We start from the raw sequence: 20176 nt of genomic DNA, 5'->3' as shown, positions 1-20176 counted from the left end.
TATTGGCCATATTTTTATTTATTATCTGTAAGTAAAACTTCTCAAATTAATTAAAAAATAAACATAGGTTAATAGACGCCATTCCCGGGATTTCTAGGTATCAAAAACTGACCGGGGTTCGGGATCCCGGGATTGAGACTCCTAGTTACAGTTCCGTCACCTCATTTTTTACAAATCGAGCACTGTCTGTAGTTACAGTAAAACACTACTGGAACACATATCCTCTGAAGCAGTGAATGTTATCATCTCTTTCTACAAGGTCAATCATGCATTGTTTTCTTATCACCAGTTTTGGCACAGGAACTAATTAACTGATAACTCCAACGGATTAAAGTTTATAGTTCCCTGTAGTGAATGAATAAAAATACAACCAACAACACAAGGTTTATTTTAAAATTTAACCTTGGAGCTTTAACAACTGGTTGAAATGGTTGAATAAAAAGTTGAGCTGAATGAATGTGTTCTTTATTCATTTATTAATGCAAGTCTTTTTGTTACAAATAATTAAATCTAGTTTACATTCAAATAAGATGATTTCTAGTTGGCAATCACTAATCATCTAAATTTTAACACATAAATGCAAGTCAATAATTTATACTGGTAATAAATCAATAAAGTAAACAAATACATCTCATATTTTGTACCACCATTGTGGTAATAAAATTATTGTCATTTTTAGTTTACCACAAAATAAACGTAAATTTGTTTGTATCACTGCCTTAGTGCCTTATAGACTAAAATTTAAATACAATACAAGATGAACTTATTTAAATACTTGGACACTTAATGATAGTATTGATCTGATAAGATGTGTTGTGGATGAAATGCAATGTTTACATAATAAGTAGTCAAGCAGCGCACCTAATGTTTTTACTGCATCCTCTTGTATATTTTACTTTTAGAAATGGGTTTACCTATCAATGTAAGCCCATTCCGTAAAAGATCAAATTTGAGAAAATATAAAATGATATATCATAATAGTTTTGTCATTCTCAAATGTTGTCAAAACAAACTCATATGACCCTAGTGCCAGTCTTTGAGTTAATTATTGTGAAACTAAATTTCAAACACAAGCTGTCTTTGGAAGATAAATTAACTAATCATGTTAATAGTTTTTTGGTTGAAATGAAATTACGGTAATGATAAATGTGCATTAGGCCTACACAAATTATAATTTATTGTTCTTGTCCTTATACTTACAAAATGAATGGATACAAATTAATGCAGGACATGTCAATGAAACACATTTTACAAAAAATTACTTTATAAAAACTTACTAATTAAAAAACATATTACAAAATAATAAATTCTTTATTACACCCTCGATTGTGAGGGTTCAAGGTTATTTCTGACTTGATAACGGCTATTTGATACAACAGTTAAGACTTTGATACATCGGCTAGTTCACTGTGTCTATTCCGTTAAGGTCGGTAAAGCTGTCTTCGATGTGGTTGCCAAAGTCGTAGGTGAACACTTTGAGTCCGATGAATCCTCCGAACCACCTGACTCCCTTGTGGTAGACTCCGATGCCTGAGAGTGGGACGGGGGGCTGTGGCGACACCATCTGAGAGTCGATGAAGGGTACGGTGGTCTGGGCAGCGTCTAGATCAATGTCCGAGTGGGTGAACAATAGGTACTGGTCGGACTTGGAGTCTATTCTGGAGGGCGACAACGAGTGGAGCGGATTGTCTGCGGAGTCTAGGCTCACTTTAGTCCTGCAAACACAACAAACAAGTAGTAACTCGCAGAATAGCAGCTTTGGTAGCTGAGTGGTTATAGTGATCAAACAAAATGTTGCTGGATTAATTGGGCTAATTAACAGTGTTGGTTCAAGAAATAACTAATCTTCATCGGTAACAAAGCTACAGAAAATCATTTTTTTTTTTTTACTCTACATTCATGTTGCATTCACATTCAGTATAAATTATGCAATGGCGTTGCTGTCTCAAAAAAAAAAAAAAAAATTACAGTTGAAAGGTAGTTTAACTGTGAATTTTCCATTGAATTCCTATTGCTATTAAGGGGCTAATACTGATGCTAAACCAACCTTGAAACACATTTTGTGAGTGACAAGTTCTACCTGATCAATTACATACAATTCTCATTGGCTTGTTGAAATTTCGTAAAAAAAATCTAAAAAAATATCCATAGTTTTCCAACGGTCTAAAACCTTATATTAAATAGAAACACTGGCTTAAGAACTAATTTGGACTACAGCAATTGAAATGTTTTCTGATAGTGTTGTTACCTTGGTTTAACTGGTGATCCGTCTGTATTGTCATTGCTCAGCCATTGGTCTTTCCTGCCTGGGTCGAGAAGTTGGCCTGACGTGAAGTTAAACGGGGTAGCTCGAATTTCCAAATTCAAGTGGGAACCAACCATTCGGAATTTCACTCCTGCAAGAAAAAAAATGATTGTTTTTTACTTTGTTAATTGATTAAGGAGAAACTCTTCAGTTAAGCTGTCCTTTGATTTGAATTCAAGATATCAGGGGAAAAATTTGTTTAACTGTTTTCACCTCACTCACCTGTAATAACGTGTTCCGGAGGTGCCAAAAGATCGTCCAAATCAATGGCTCTTTTGTAGTAAGACATTTTCATGTAGTCCTTGCCCTCAATGGTGTCTTTGGTCTTGAAGTTGTCGACTGACTGCCATGAAGTTCCGTTGATGTGTCCGTAACGACCCAACGAGCCCTCTTGGATCTGCATGTGGACGACTCCGTTCATCTTGACGAATCTGATCCCGGTGACGACTCTGGAAAATGTATTGTGTTAACTGGACTGTTGGTGTGTGTCTTCAATTTATTATTATGGTAACTTCACCAGCAGGAATTTAAAGGCAATTCCATAAATTGCCAAGAGGACAATTTGGAAGGATATATTCATATTCTTAAAGTCAACAATTGTTACATTGTAGAAGTTTTACTGCGAAGTAAATTTAGAGAATTTTAGAAGTTTTTTTAGTTAATTAGTGTTAAAGGGAATTATGTTTTATTTGAATTCTTCTCAGGGAAGGAATTTGTGCTGTTGTTTGATTGTTTATCGCAATGCCAGGGACGGCCGTTTAAAGATACTTACTTGTTGTTATCCGTGTCAGACAAGACGTTCCTCAGACTGAAGTATCTGTCGGAGTTTGTAGGGTCGTCACACATGCAGAAACAGTATGAGCAATGCCAGAAAAGCCATCTCCACCAGCTGTCCACCTGAAAATATTTTTCAAAGTTTAACTCATACTCAATTAATTTTCACACTATAGTTAATAGTTAAATCTTGTGTTCATTACAATCATGTGAAATGTAAAAATAAAGACAAATAAAATAGTTTGTCAACTATCTGTACCAACCTAAATTGGCAAAACAGTAATGCCCCAAAAAAGGAATCTTGTTCATTAATTTTAATTTATTTAATAATTTTTTTTTCAGTAGTCTTACTCAAGACTACATTATTTAGTTTTTTCCAACAGACTATACCAATTACACATGATGAGAAGTGCTTGAGAATCGTGTACATCAATTGATCTACACAAACATTTACCTTGCTCGTTCTATGGCAGGAACCCTTGTTGCCTAAGACTCTTCCATTTTCATATTCAATCCAGTCATAGCGACGTTTGGACACAGTAGGATCCTGTAGGAAAATAAATGGTTTTGTAGTGAAATTTGAAGACAAGTGACAAAAGAAGTGAAACTTAAGAATTACAGGCGTTCTACGGGCTAAGAGAAAATTAAAATTGTTGAAATTAAAAGCAATTGGAAAAATTATAAGCTTAAGTGTTTTTGACAATGCAAAATTTTGGAAGTAATTGCTTACTAATTTGCTGCATAGGCAAGTTGTGAAATATAAAATTAAATTCAGAGGATTTTTGTCATTGCAAAACCACTCGTATTATACAAAATTGTTAACATTTTATCAGATAAATCTCCACTTACAGCCTGACAAACCCACATGTCCGAGTCGATGTATTGACACTCGACAATATCTCCCTGGCAAGCCCTCTGTTTGGCGCAGAATTGGTTCTCATAACAACTATGCTGTTTGGTCATCTGGTAATAGCCGCAGTTCTCGGAACACGTCTGCTTTGGATTCATATCCACTTCGTTCTGTATATAACCCTGGAAAACACACAAACATGAAAAACTGATAGCTGATGGTTTTCTGTTTGACGTTAAATTTAGGAATGAATGATTTAGATTGATTTGTGATTATAATTTTGATACTTTGCTTTTAATTGTAATATGTTCTACTACTTCAACAGTAGTTTGGATTATGAACCTCAATTTCTATGTTACTCTACCTGTAGAAGCCTAGTCAGCTGGATGTAAGTTTCCCCCTCCACTTGGTGTTTTGGGTCGCATTTCCAATACGCAGAGTCCGCTTCTTTCAGTGCCTCTTTGAGAGAAATCGCTTGCTCAGCCATCCTCTCCAGATAACGCTCCCTCATGAGTCGTGATTCCGTTGTGAAATTTCCTGTAAAAGATTTTGGTTCAAATTCAATGACAGTACTAGTAATACGCGGTACTAGTCAAAACAAAACAGAAAGCACAATTCGCTATCTTACTACAGGGATCTATACTTTAAAATAATAGTTATTAAATTATTAAGTCAGGCTACCTTTCTTATAAAGCCGCAGAAGCATCCAGGAGAACTGCATCATGGTGTAGCCTTTGAGTTGTGTCATTTGCAGAGAGTTGTACAGGTTGTAGATGATCTGGTGTGGTGATTGTTGAACGTGACATAGCGAGTTTTCCCCTTCCTGTAACATTGATGGATTTGTAATTTTTAATTTCTCAAATTACACCTGCAAAATATCATTAACAAGTTTCATGATAAAAATGTTAGGTTTAATGCACACTACAATAGAAAATCTCCATTGGTAGGCTTTTTCAGCTGATGTAATTAGAATGGATAGTGGTTTTTCGCGTCATCTGTGTTGTCAAGTAAGGATTTTGTCAAACGTTTTGTCTTTGCTAGTCTCAGCCTAGCCACTGAAGATGTCTCTTAAAAGTAAGGGTGAAACATCGTACAGCAATCTACACCAGACAATATAGTTAATGCCAAAAACCATTATGGATTCTAATAACAATTAAAGAGGTTTTTTTTCAACAGCAAAGGGCATTTGACAAATTTATTGCTTAAAATATTTCTGTTGTGTGATGAAAAAGAATACTTATATGTATAATTGGAATTCAAAACTGAATTCAAGCAGAAAAATTAAACAGAATTACATATTATCGAGCACTGGCATTTTATGGTCGTGTTTACCTCCCCCATGAGAGTGTAGAGGGAAGGTTCAGTGGTTCGCTCACTGCCAGTCACCAGGTAGTGTATAGCCTCCAGAGAGCTAGGTACGGAATGTAGAGTATCAGACTCGTGTAGTACGGACTCCGCGAGGTCCTCCCACGCTCGTTGGAACATCTTGTGTTTATGCGCCGGCTCCAACTGGTACTTCCTGAAGTTGCCGTAAAGTCCGTCCACTCCGACAAGCTCCACCTTGATTCTAGCGTAGTTCCAAATATCGTCGCAAACATCGGGAATCGAAGCAGGGACGAAACGGTCTATCCTATCGCAGATCACTTTGTACGCCTGTAGCATCGCAGAGTCCGTTCCGTGCGATTTTTGCGCATTGTAGATCCACTCGTAATTGTCTGTTATGTTTGACCACAATTCGTCGATGTATGTTATCGCTGAGTTTCTTATTATATCTGCCTCGCTGAGTGGTTTGTGAGGTACCCTGCTTTCGACGGTGGCCGTGGCCACTAGGAGCACTATTGCTAACGTAATCTTTGGATTTAACATCTTGGGTTTATTTACATTTGCTGAGGAACCTGAAAAAATGTTGGGATATTTTTCATATTAGTGTAAAACATCTTAACGCTACAAGCATTTTTCTTAAAAAATTATGTGTTCATAAATAATGTTTATGTGAAGTAGTTTGGTAATGTTTTGTTACAATTATGAATTAGCGTTTTTTATTACATTCAAGTTTGTCGTAATTATTTAAGTTCCTGACCTAGTTCTGCTATAACAAAAACAGAAATACTGGAAAACAATGTCATTTCCATATTAGTAAGACAAATTAAAATTAAACTTTAAAACATCAAGCCAATTGGAAACTAAATTTGGACAATTATTTTAGCCTACTTGCAAACGTTATGACAAGGTATTATTGTGTGGCATGTGCTGATCAGAAGGATATTACTGTACACAGACTGTGTTGTTGTAACATTTGCACCTGCTGACTATGTTTGTCCTTGAGACTTGCTCTTTGTTGTCCTGTGAGTTGGGATTTGCACAGACCATTCAACAAGCTGTAATCATTAATTGTTTTAAATCAGGGGAGTTATTTAACATGTTGTCAGCTTTAGAACATTTTTTGAATGTAAAAAAAAATTAAGTTTTGGTCCTTAAATGTTGTTATTTATTTTAATTATCATGTATTGGACTACCCTGCAATATCTTTGGGGTTTATATTTGCAGAAATCGATTTATTTGTAGGAAATTGAATCCTGATAATATTGTTAAACGTATAATTTCCTTTCTTATTATTCAGTTTATTTATTTATTTCTACGGCAAACAGCCATTAAAAATATTTACATCAAAGCAAGATGGTTTAGACAAGTATGAATAACAAGGAGTGTAATACATAGTCCCAATAACTATCCTGAGTAACCATATCCCTTAAACCATAACTCAAGGCTATTAAAAAAAACATTTTGCTAAAAAATATATATTGCCAGATCTGTGTAGGCTTGTTGCTTGTGTTCGTCACATTTAAAAAATAATTTTGACTGGTTGTTTTAAGTTATTAACAAAATAAAATCCTGTATTTGCATCACATAATCCTACAGTTCAATAACCATAAAACTTGATCCCTAAATGTGTACGATGCACTATTTTGCATGGCTTCAATGCCACTTAGCTGCAATGGAATTTGATTGACAAGAAATGCAACGAGGGTGTGTAATATTTATTTGACCTTCATCCAGCTAATTCAACAAGGCATAGAGATTGGTTGAAGATTGAATTAAAGAGGCTACATCAGTAATGAATGTCATAACATCTTGTAAACACGCTAAACTGCTATCAATGCCTTCCGCTTTAGTAATCTAACTTTATCTTCCTGTAGTGTAAAATCTTTTTTTAGAGTTTTTATAATTAACTTAGCACAAAAAAATCAATATACAAATAATTTAAATTCATTGGCAAAAATTCTGGTTTGAAACAAGGCGAAACACATTTTTAAGTCATATATATTCCAAAGTGATTACAGGAAAACTCCTACAGCCACAAAAATGTTGCCAATTGTCGTAAAAAAATACAGAAACAAATTTAAAATATTGAGAATTATACTTCTTTAGGTACTGGTAACTAAAAAAACACAAATTTAAAAATATTATCCTTTGCTCTTCATCCTTATCTCTTTTTGCATTCTTTGCAAATCTAGGTATCCATAATTTTAATAACATTCTACCGGTACCTATAATTTTATTCTTTTAAGTTGAAATTAGTTTTCTGGCATTTAAATAGTTGGAGTTTATTCTATAGGTCGCCTATAATTGATTTCTGACATCATGAAGCTTATCATTCGAACAATGTCAAGTTCATGTTAGATGTTGGACCCAGTTCTGATTGTCAATAATCTGCAGCTCTATTAAAACTAGCTTCAATTTCAATGGAATGATTCAGGTCTCTGTAAAAATTGCACCTATAAATTAGTTATCATCTAATTAAGTCATAACTCCTTATCAAAAGCTAATCAGAAACAATGATTTTACACCTGCAATTAAACCAAGGTTTATAGTCAATGATAGAATTGTTTGTACCTGAATTAAATGTTCAAAGCTACTCTCGTTAAGTGACACATTTTTAGCCTATTATGTAATGTTTAATGGCCAAATAAACAATTTGAATTTTGAATTTGATCTTGGTTGAGATTTATAAATACTTGTTTCAAACCGAGTTTTCATAAATAAATTTGTAAGTGAAATATTTCATATTGACAAGTGCATTTGAGAAGTTAGTATAATTTTGTAAAACATCAAGAAAGAGAACTAGTAACAAAGTTAATATTTGATTTAGCAATTTTAATTTGTCTTGGCATATATTTTAAACAGTCTCTATTTGTTATCATTAGGTTGTTTAGTCGAGTTAATTATTCTGTCTGTAATACGATTGATATGGTCAACAATTATTTTTAAAGTATTAAACAGTTAATTCTGGAGTTTTTGTGAGGTGTAAATTTTGTATTGTTAATTCAAGATGTTGCCAGTTTTAATTTAAGGTAGAATATTATGTAAACCTGCATGATCAAAAGCTAAAGCCAAACATAATCTATGGATCTAGAATTGAAACCACTCAAACAACAGTTATTTATGAACGTTTGAAATCAATAATTGTATTAAATCATTACATTTGTGATAACACTGGGTTGCATTTAAGTAGGTTGTGTAACAGTTTGGTCGCAAACCGTTATATTGACAAGGCCGAGGAACAAATCACTGGCACTATCACATGAGGACTTTCACACTGAAATCACATCCCTAATGATCCACTGTTCCTCACACTTCTACACACACACTGACACTGACTGAAACTGAATGTCTCCGACTGACAGAAGTGACAAAAACTCACTGCGTCACAGTGTTGCCACTCTCCCCCTTTGCGGCGACAGATTTCCCCACCCAGGTGTGGAGGGGCTACTTCCTTCTCGCTTCGACTTCCTTTTTGATCTAATTAACTCTGTCCGCTTTAAAAACTCTCGGTATCAATGGACAAGTAATGTTTTTGTGAGTGGTTACGGTAAAGTTTTTAAATTATCTTAATCACTTTCCAGAATATATATTTTTTAATTTTTTTCTATGTTTACCTTATGATGAAACACAAGGTTGTAACCTTAAAGTTCAGTTGCTGATTTATAGGGAAAACTAAGTAGATACATTTGATTCGCTGTGGTTTAGAAAGTTGAACACTTTACATTTACGAAATCCGTTTCTATATCACATTAAATACATTTTTGGTATTGCTAATCTCAGTCGGATTTCCCAGGATAATCCCTCCACTATCCAACATTGTCTAGTGACATTGGGACTACCCCCTCCCCCTCCCCCCACCAACAATCTCTTTCTCTCTCGCACCAACGCAAATGGCGTAACCTTTTCTCCCTCCCCAGTTGTGCTTCCTTTATCCTTATCACTGTCGACTTGTTTTGTTTGAGGCGTGAGTAAACAGCCGTGACGGAATTGGGGTTGTGTTGTTATGCGGGGGGGGGGGGGGGGGGTTGGAACAAAACATTAGAGGAGAGGGCGTTGACTTGTGCTACGTTTTTGGAATCCTCATAGCAGAATCGTCGTTTCTTATTGCTAAATATGTGAAGTTTACAGTTGTATCGGTGTGATTTACAAAAGTTCCATTTTCATTTAAGGGTTTTAATTATTACCTGAAACATTAAAATTATAAGGAAACACTCGTGCATTGTTTAAAACGCGTATACGTCTTATGATTGTAATTGCATAAAAAACTGTGGACGGTCGAAAAGCAGTCACCTACATGAACTTGAGATTTACTCACACTATACTTCTACGTCGTTGAAACGCTATGGTGCGTAGTTTTAGATGAATGGGTGTTGGATGTATAAAAGCCCAGCATAGAGCAACTAGCTGCGAATTAGAAAAAAAAACTTAGTATTATTTGTCTCAGGGTCAAACTTCAACCGGACGATTTTCAGACTTAACTGGCTCGATGTAGACCCAGGCTCTAGGAAAAGTTGTCGAATAGCGGTAAACGTTACGAAGAAGAGTTGGAGAGGTGAAAACGTAACAATAGTGTTCCAGGAAACAGCACGCCCGGGCGACCAAGTCCAGTGGTGCGTAGTGATGAACATTCCCGGTATATGAATCATCAGTGCGAATGTCCTCAAATACACCTGTTTTGCTACTAACAACAGGATGAAATTATGCATACGAATGTGCAGTATACTGCATTTTGTTTACTCCTTCTATACATAGCATCGATAGTCTAACATGCATAGTATATGGAGAAAGTATTTTTTTCGAAAAAAATTTCTAGGTTGAGTTTTGGGTCTTTTTTGGGTCCCTTGAACTGCTGAACCAAAAAAAGTTTTTCGAAGTGATGTCTGTTTGTGGATATGTAGGCCTACAGAGCTACAGACTAGGACTGTGGCCCGATTATGTGGTATGTAAGTAGCCTACTTTCCAGGCGTTTCCTTTTTAAATTTATATTTTAATGACGATTTTCCCATAAACAAAAGATGTTAATTAAAATATAGTAGTCTTATGGATCTTTTATAACTAAACATGATAGTACAACCCCAAAATTTTATTAAAATTGTGGTTCAAAAGTTATTGCAACTTTGGTGATTTTGCCATGAAATATCGTACAGTGTTTACTTCCTATTGTAACCCCATTATGAGAATGTTTGACAAGCTAATGTAAGAAATTATGTCAGTTTGCTGTTACCGCTGATAAAATTTCGTATGGATCTTTCACTCACCCCATCTGAGATGTAAATTTACTTTTAGTCTATAAGATAAGTGGACAGGGGGTTTTTAACATTGTAAAGAATTAATTTAAGTCATCGAATTTCACTCACGTATCTGAAAACCAGTCTGCATTTCTATTGGACAACCAATGGCATGTCGCTCTCTAAATTAATCGATCACCTTTCTCTGTCTAATGGAATATACTGTGAATGTTGTGTTTGTTTAAACTACACATTATTGCATGTCGTGTGACGTCAAAGTGGAGCAATATTAGTAACGCTTGTCAATCATATGTTACGGAACTGTTTGCTTGTAACAAATAAATCTAAGAAGTCGCGGACTCGCGGTGTAGTTCGATCAGTAGTTTGTTTTATCAACAGGATGTTTGATTCAGTGAACAATGTTTGAATTGTTTCATTGTTTAGAGATGAGAGTGATTGAGTCACCGTCTGTTTGTACTTTGATTTTGCTGTGTTGCCATTTTTATCGTGATTCAGCAAACAGCTTTTTGCGAATGTCAGCAGTGCTCAAAACAGGACAGAGTTTTGACAGTTCAATTTGTTTTACCTGTTGAAATCAATCAGTAGTTTTGTTAATAACTTATAACACGTATGTGAAATTGCTACTTGGTCAGAGCTATTATGAAGATTTATTTTGCCAATACGTCTTGCAAAAATAAAACCAAGCACCAAATCGACTGTAGGAAATCAAAGGTTAAAAGCTTTGTGTGGGGAGACGTTGCTGCAGAGTGCAGCTGCACTGGCCTCGATCACTTGACACAGCAATTACGAATGAACTTCCTGCACACGACCGTCAACTTACGAATATTTTAATAACGTCGGTAATTGTGTGGGCTTTAAGTAATTTAAAATTGTATTTTTCATAGAAACAATGCTGGCCGTATTTATTTGCAGACTATTTTAGGTTAAAACTGTTAGTTTATAGGAAAAAATAATAAACTAAAAAATAACTCTCTGATAATATTCTCACAATAATTAGTGCTTATAGTAAATAGCTTAAGTTTATTTTCGACGAAGCGAAAACCATAAAATGCTTTTCCGAAACCTAGCATTTCGTCTTTGCAGTGCAAAAATCGTAGTACAGTACCTGACTCCAAGAGATGTGTTTAATTATACAGGAAACCTAACTTCAGCTGACTAAAACCACTTGTGCGGCGATACACGATTCCCGTATGATAAAACAACTCGGTGACTAAGTTTCATTCCACTGACTTATTAACTTTTAATTTTTTATCACTTTTCTTTGCACTGAGCCAATGTAATTACAGTATAGAACTAAATAAATAAATTCCAGTTTAAAAAGTTTATAGCAGCTTATTGTAGACAAAAACTAAAACGGAACTCGTAAATAAATTTCGTAAAATCCTACAATCGACATGAAATGTATGTTGTGTATATAGTCTTTCATCAAAAGTATTATTTTACCGAGCAATGAATGAATTGATAAAACCGACAATACAGGGAATTACAAAATCACATAAGATTGTCCCAGTTTCTCAACATCGGCCAAACCTCACGCTCTTGCACTTGACAATTTGCTGACTAAACATTCTCCGCTTAAAAATGCCAACCAAACAACTTCATCGACTTCAGCAACAATTATACTATTATACAAATTCCAATCCACATTAAGATCCCTCCACTATAGGAAATCACATGAACACAATAGGCTAAATTAATGAATCACATTAAACCGTGCGTTTTACGATAGTTTTGGTAAACAATAAACTTTGAAATCATAACTAATTGATAATAGCGAACATTATCAGCGACGGCAGTAGTGCCTTAGATAAGGATTTTAGAAAGGCCAGAAGATTGACATAACGTCAATTATCTGAGAACGACACGCGTTTTGACTCATCTTATGACGTCACCGCACGCGTTCATATCGGGTCAGTGTTTAGTTGTTTTATGTTTATTTGTGTGTACGTGGTTATTGTGTATACTGTATTTTAAATTATTTTGATCGATCTGCCTATATCGGCTAAATTACATCCATTCGTTCTTCCCGTGACATACAGGGTGTACACAAACTTCCTGGAAAGATACCTGTGCATTTATTGCTTTGGTCAAAACAATAAAAAGCCATAAACGTGAATCTACACTGTATGGTTTTATGATGAACGATTCCAATAAAAACCATCATGTTTTCGACGATGCTTAAACTGTAAAATTCGGTTCATAAACAACTTAGATTGTCATTTATACTAGACCACGTATAGGAGTTGAATGATGTTTTAATGTCCCTATTATGGTCTGGGCAATGCACGGTCTCTCTAATCGATGAACCGTTAAGATTTGTCATTATGTTATAAATTAATACATTAATTACAATTTTTTGTAAAACCGCTAGATTTCAAATTTATTTCAGATGCCCATTTTTTAAATGGTTGCCATTTTGAATTGGTACGTATAAATGTGTAGGAAGTCAATAGCAAAAGGGGTTTCAAAAGTTATAGAGTAGATACAATTCTAAAATTCACATACAGAAAACCAGTTTACATCAATTTAAATTTGTTTTTTATTGTTTTGACCAAAAGAACAAATACTTGAAATCCTTTCTGGAAGTTCTTTTACACCCTGTATGTTATAATGCATTGAAATTAATTATTTTATGTCTGAAACTATTTTAGTCTAAATACCAGGCACGGATCACCCTACAGACATAGTAACAATGTAGTCCAAGTTCAAAGCCCTGGTTAACACATTTACAAACTGGTTTCCATTCGCGATTTGTTATCTATCGTGAATACACTAGTGTTCATGCTGACTTTTATTTGATCAGCTGGTACTGTAGTACCTTTGACGATTGACTTCCAACAGTCAACGGCATTATTGACTGAAGTTAGCAGACAGGACGCGCTTATCAGTTTGCATATGTGCAAGGCTGGTCTTGAGTTCCTAGAACCGAGGAGTCGGAACTGATAACGAGTCCCATGACTGATATCTTTGTTTCTGATTTTTAGTCTCTCACCCCCCCTACCTCGGTCAATATCAGCATAAAAATCAGTCTTTGAATGTTGAAAGCCGTTGAATGCAAGTTGGGTTAGTTTATTTAATAGCTTATGTATAATATTTTTTAAATTAAACCCTGTTTACTTTTAAAGATAACAAAACAAAAAGATACTCTTTGCAAAGCGATCATGTTTTTGGCTAAAAATGATTCCTTCCGTGGAGGGATTTTTTTTAAAGAATTTTGAGTAAAAGTTTAAAAAGCAACAAATATTGTTCTTAAAACAAATTTATTGTTTTTCAACTATCATTTGCTTGTTGATTAATTTTATTTGGTGATGTACTGTATTAAATGAAATTAATGCAATTTACACTGCAATTTTTTAAATTGTGGTCTTATAGATTATATGACGTATTCTATGGACGAAACTGTGTTATTTCATGTAGCCTATTATATTTAAATCGGTCGTACATTTTGTAACATTTTTCAAAGAGTAATTAATTTATAGTCGGTTCTTACCCTTATAAATACAAAACCCAAATTAATTGTATTATTGGCATCTACGATTTTGTCACAACAATTTAAATTTGACATTTCCTACAACGGCTTCTATTCGATCATCAAATTAAATAGTGTATGTTTTGTGAAACATAGAATCAATTGATAATGTGCATGGAAAGTAATTGCAAAGAGATAGATATAGAATATCCTTCAATATACATTCTCTCTTCTTAAGCCAAAGCTTATCAGTCAACTGCAATAAGAGCCTTATATTTGTTATCCAGTAAATCAATACTGATTTCCCTCCTATAACCTGTCAGGTCTCTCCAAATTGCATAGTAACTTATGTGATAAATCCTTAGGCATTGTATTAAATGCAGTGGTTAAATGAAAGATATTTGATACTGAGTTTTGGTCGGCCGAATGTACATGTACATTGTACAATCATTTTAGCTTCACAAAATTCAAAAGCGACAATGATGACTGGAATCACTCTAGTATACCGGTATGTGAAATATCCCAAATAGGACTATATGGTTTAGGGTAGACTTCTGTCCTTGGTGGCGTGGGTTCAAATCCTGTTAACCACAAACAACAATTGACCATGACAATTGCTATGGTTCAAGACCCACGTTAAGCTGTAGAACCACATTTTAAGTAAAAACGGACAGGTCACTTAAGCACGCAGAATTTCTTTATTATTGAACCGGAATACTGTGGTAGGAATGCAGAATGGATTGCTTAAAAAATTACTGTTTTTTATCATATGGAACTAGTTATATAATAAACTGAGTAGGTGAAAAAGTGACAAATTAAACCCAAATTATCGTTTACAAATCAATACAAACATTAACTAATAATATATGTTATGACTAACAAGGTGATCTTATAATATAAGACTATAAAAAATAACAGAAGTAATTTTGAGGGGTTGCTTTTCTATTAACAGTATATGCGTTTATCAACTTAAATGATTTATAATTAACTAACGATGAAAGAGAAAGCCCATTAAAATCATTATGTTAGAAGTCAAAACTCTGTCAAGAATCGACTTATTAAAAATAGAATATCCTTTGTATATTATCATTTCCTTTATTATAATCATTAGATCCCTTATCAAGTTAGATAAATGGGTACACCATTAGGCATGTTCATATTAGATTAAAAAATAAGTGTAAAATTAATAAAATTAATGAGAAATTTCTACTGTACCCAATGTTATTTAAATAGATTTAATTGAAAATCAATTCAAACAAATGAAAATTTGCTTAGTTGGCAGGTTTGCTGCAGCAGGGGTATTTTAGACATAGCTTTGCCTGAAAAATAAGTGATTAAAATATCAGCCATTTAGTTTTCAGGCTTAATTTATCTTTGATGGTAAAATCATGGGTGATAAATTATTTTCCTATATAGGAGTATGCATTATCTTGAAAACTTATGTTGATGATTTTCCATTTAATTTATATAAGAGTCCCTCAATTCACCTTGTTGGATTCATTATAATCAAAGTTTAGGTGAATTTTTCTGTGTGTCTTTTTACCAACGATCAATTTTGGTTTCATCGTCTTGTGTCTCTGTCTCAGTAAGTTGCTTAGTCGACATCCTAATATCCGAGTGTGAATTGTGAAAAGCTGACTCAAACTTAGTTAGCACAAGGTGTCTGGTGAAACCACTGCTTTGCAAACTATACTCAGACTGAAAATTGAAACGTTATTATCAATCTCATAATCTTCATCTTTCAAAAGACACAGAAAGATTAAAGTAAACGTTTGCCAATATTATCTCTAGATTAAATACATAAATATTTTGTTTTGTAAATCATATGGAGTAGAAAAATATTTGAATTTTGCTTTTAATAGCGACATTATTTAGATATTAAGTGTGGTATAGTGTTTAATTTCAGTTTCAATATTCAATATTATACTCCATTATGTTATCATTGAAACTTATTTAATTCAATTAGTCTACATTAATCATACAAATTACTATAAAATATTATTTGAATTTTTACAAGATCCTTCTATTATCTTTCATTAACATTGAGTTAATCGATTTTTAGTCAATTTATTAAAGTTGATGTTTCGAGTTTTAGGGCAAAAACATAATACAAACAATAAACATACACATGGGGTAAGCAGTGGTTTAGGAGGATGAATAAGTTATTTACACATGTATTTTGCAAGTATCAGGCTTTATTTTAATCCTGAAAAATCATTAACATTTTGCCATACCGTACTCACTACTACATCACTAAATTATTCAATACACATTGTATTTACTCTAAAGATATTTGTACTGCATTATCACACATTTTATTGAAACTAGAAGACTGAAACCATAAAAAAATCAAGATAAACATCTCTACTTAAGGTAACTTCAAACCATTTAAGTATCTCTGAATTGCGGCAAATAGATCCAAAATAAAGTGGATCAAAAGCGTCAGTATATTGTAATCAAATTGGTTAAACTAGATTGTTGTACACTTACCTGCAGCACGTGCCGGATCTGCTCTAATATTCCGGTGTGAAGGAAAGTTTGTCCCTGGTCCAGGTCTGGATGTATCATGGTGTGGAGCCTATCCAGGATTCCCAATACGGAGTTAGGGTTGTGGGAGACTACGAATGACGCAAAACTCTCCAGCGTGTGACGCTCTATCTTGAACTCTGTGCCGTTGTCTATGTCTGCGTACTCTGTGTAAAAGACAAGTGGATAAGCATTGTATGAAATATTGCAGATGTTTTGAAATAGGGGTAGTGCCAACTATATTGTTTTAGAGCAGAGTTTAAGTATTTGCGCTGAATCTTTATCACTATACCATTTAAGTTGCATATGGCAAATTATCAGAAATTCCACGGAGAAGTTCCTTTCTTCCCATTCTGTCGGCATTTGATTTGTTTATGTTGTCAGTATTTATTTGCTCAAATTAAACATGATTACAATATTCACAATTTTGTATCAAGAATTTATGGTTTTATACCAGTTGACAAAATTACAATTTAGGAAGGTCAAATTACTCGAGCAAACCAACATAAACAAAAGCTAACTAAAAAACCAATGCTTACTTGATAAGAGTTATCATACTAAAACAATGTTTCAAAGAGCTCAGTGAATGTCTTCAGTTCTGTTTTATCTGCTTGTTGTTATTGGCAATGTGCCAAAGCGGGTTGTTATCTCTAAGCAAGTAAAACTGCTCTACTTGACTTTTGCAAAATCTTTGTGTACGACTTCCATGAAAATGTGATATATATTTCCTTTGAGTCAACTTTGGCCTGAGAAAACTTACGCTTAAAATTGTGATCTGCGAAATTCATCATGGAGATGAGGTCAAGCAATGTATCGATCCGAAGCTCAAGTCTTATTTGGGACGGAATGTCTTGTTTGAGATTCAACATCGAGGCAGAAGTTACGCTCTGCACCATTTTGTCCACTTGCTCAACTCTGGAACAAGAAAATCAGTTAGTTATTGTGGAAGATACAATGAAATAATCTATAATAGCCTTATGGTGCTAAAGCCTACCTGAATAGTTGTGAGGAGAAATCAATTCTGAAAATAAAAAGGCGGGTCAACCCTTTAATCTAAGGTACCGTAAGATTTATTGGCCAAAGCTTTTTGGTCATGGTTAATTATTTTAAGACAATTCAAATGCATTCTCGAATAAATTTTAAGTCTATAACATAATTTTCTTGTACTGTAAAAGTAAGGAGGTTAGCCTACTGTATACTGTATTGTATATTACTGTTGATTAAATCTCCTCAGAGTCAAGTACTGTATGATTCTTTATTAAATCTTAGTAAACAGAAACAAAAAGTAAATTAAACGTGCAAAGTAAAATATTATTTTCTAATTCAAATCGTGTTTTGTCATGGTAGGTTTTATTTATTCTAAACTAATCACCACTACTTTATTATCTACCTAAGTATAAAACCAATTTTATCATCTGCAATTTTTCTTATTCAAGGAAAAAATAAAATTTAACTTTAAATTTTGAAGTAAATGAAATGAGTTTGGAACTTACTTGTCGGTTACCAAAGCAATCCTGGACAGGATTTGTTTCTCCTTGCTTTTGATTATCGGCAAATCTATGTGTTGAGGGCCCTCACCCTCCACAAAGGGCTTAACCAGCTTCCAGGCCTGAAGAACATCGATGACTACTTCGTGTGCGAACGATATAATATCACCTACATCTTCAAGACTAATCAAACAATTGGCTAACGGAGACGCGACTAAAACTAGTAATATCACGCGTATCGTCATGTTTGTTTATGTTGAGGTTATGTTGCTGTTGCTGCACGACCGTTACAACAGCTGTGCTAGTGTCGGGCCGCCATCTTGGTCTAGAATGTCTCCTCAAGGAGCTAACAGCTGATTGGCGCGCATGCGCAGACGGCTGTCAGATGACCTTGAACTAGGTTATCTCCCTTTCTTTTGTGCCCAATGACTAAGGCCCCGGGTACGATACGAGCGGCGAGCGGCGAGCGGTGAGCGGCGAGCGGCATGAGCGGCGCCGCTCTGACATCGGGTCTCATTTAGTTGCGTGTAAATTGGTTGAGGGTGGCCACGATACGTCTGAGCGGCGAGCGGTGGTGAGCGACACCGCTCAGCGCCGCTCATGGTTCCAAGTCAAAACCGATTTTCGCGAAAACGCCGCTCGCCGCTCAGGTGAGTCATGCTTCAGTTCGGCCTAAAATGACAGGGAAACAGCAGCAAACATGCGATACAAGTCGATACGTGAGGTGCAGTCCAGGTAATGTTTGTGGAATGACCAGCAAGGAAGTTTTAAAACACTTCAGTCACCAGAAAAGTATGGAAACAATTATGGTTAAGGTTTTTCTAAAACCTACAAGTTTTTCTTTAAAGGCAAACAATTGTCAGATAGCAACCAAAGTTGCAATACGTCTTGCAGGTAAGCATAGTTTACCATTTTATACTAAACTAACTCATAAAACTTGATAAATTTCATGAGCGTTATAAAAGTATCGCTTGTATCGTAGCCACCACCGCCGCTTACGTGCCGCTCAGGTTGCCGCTCGCCGCTTGCCGCTCACTGCTCGCCGCTCGTATCGTACCCGAGGCCTAATGAGCTACTCTACGTAATCTACTGCTTTTTAATAACCATTCTTTAACTTGGTGTAAAATGTATTTTAAATTTTACATCACTGATTGAATGTAAATTAAAATTGTGAATTAATTTCGAAATATAGAAATTGTTGTTAGAATGTCTGGAATTCCCATTCCTCTTGATGACGTCATTTTTCCGGGTAATCGTTTGACATTCTCGCGCTGGCAGTCAAGCGGATGCTGTTAACTAATAACATCTTGGCTACTGTATCTTTTCTTTAAAAACTTATAGTCGGTTAAAAAAAATAATTTAAATTTGCCTTGTCTCGTTTAAGTGCCATAGCCAAAATAGCCTAAGACACGTATTGTAATTTGTTAGTGAAACTTGTGTCTGTTTCACCTTTTTTTAAATTGGTCCTACACCTATTCAGGGTGTTTGTTAGCCGTTTTTTTTAGTGAATTTAAATTTACTACATAACGCAAAGACCAATTTTAGGAGAATTTTTATTCGTATATTAATTAGGTTTGATTTCAAAATGGCAGTGACTTAACATTTTTTTTATTACATAATACACATTAGGTAAACAAAACTGTTTTATGAATGGCTCATTTAGACAATTTTATTATACTTACAACTCTAACAATACCAAATTTAATAAATCAGTTTATAAATAAGGAAATAAACCAATGTTTACTGTATCAAGCAATGTAAGTTTCTGTGGTTAATGGTTGGCATCACTGGTAGTTACCTTAAACAATCAGCTGTTTTAATTATTAAGGAAAACAGAATCTAGATTCAACTGAAGAATATCTTGCACACATATCAAGAAAATCAGAACAATCCTATCTGTATTTTATATCATTAGTCAATAAATTTCCAAATCCTACGTCTTAAAAAATAATATTTAAAATCACATATTTACATAAAGCCAATAATATAAACAAAAGTTTATATTATTTAAATAATATAATAAATACCCCCGCCGCAGCAAACCTGCAGACTAAGCGAATTTCCATTTGACTGATTAGATTTAGGCTACACTGAAATGTCTACTTAAAAATATAACATTTATTCTCGATTTAAATAGAATTAGTTTAACAAGTACTTAGGTTTGCTGCATCAGGGAGGGTAAAACTGTTTTTT

The 20176-nt window shown here is 34.5% G+C and overlaps 2 protein-coding genes across 5 annotated transcripts in view; one reads left to right on the top strand and one right to left on the bottom strand.

Moving 5' to 3' along the window:
• LOC129004332 (E3 ubiquitin-protein ligase Ubr3-like) overlaps nucleotides 1-20176 on the top strand; it is a 77118-nt gene that overhangs the window by 30759 nt on the left and 26183 nt on the right. The gene's annotated exons all lie outside the window — the stretch shown is intronic.
• Nucleotides 1247-18294, bottom strand: LOC129004333 (uncharacterized). Of its 3 annotated transcripts, XM_054432887.1 has the most exons (11): nucleotides 17990-18294; nucleotides 17257-17411; nucleotides 16461-16663; nucleotides 4611-4752; nucleotides 4294-4466; nucleotides 3929-4111; nucleotides 3534-3626; nucleotides 3078-3202; nucleotides 2528-2754; nucleotides 2249-2396; nucleotides 1247-1715 (listed from the first exon to the last, which is right to left on the bottom strand). In XM_054432887.1, exons 1-11 carry the CDS (start codon nucleotides 18226-18228, stop codon nucleotides 1400-1402), a joined length of 2004 nt encoding a protein of 667 aa, XP_054288862.1. In that variant the 5' UTR covers nucleotides 18229-18294; the 3' UTR covers nucleotides 1247-1399. The 3 variants fall into 3 exon arrangements, with proteins under 3 accessions (XP_054288862.1, XP_054288864.1, XP_054288863.1); XM_054432889.1 differs by lacking the exons at nucleotides 16461-16663; nucleotides 17257-17411; nucleotides 17990-18294 and adding exons at nucleotides 5262-5824; nucleotides 8468-8615; XM_054432888.1 differs by lacking the exons at nucleotides 16461-16663; nucleotides 17257-17411; nucleotides 17990-18294 and adding exons at nucleotides 5262-5824; nucleotides 8411-8611.

The sequence above is a fragment of the Macrosteles quadrilineatus genome, unplaced genomic scaffold, assembly GCF_028750875.1.
Source record: "Macrosteles quadrilineatus isolate MER2022 unplaced genomic scaffold, UCM_ALF_1.0 Scaffold_9__3_contigs__length_116548681, whole genome shotgun sequence".
NCBI classification, from domain to species: Eukaryota; Metazoa; Arthropoda; class Insecta; order Hemiptera; family Cicadellidae; genus Macrosteles; species Macrosteles quadrilineatus.
Note: the sequence above shows the minus strand (reverse complement) of the source record. Positions and strands in the feature narration are given on the sequence as shown.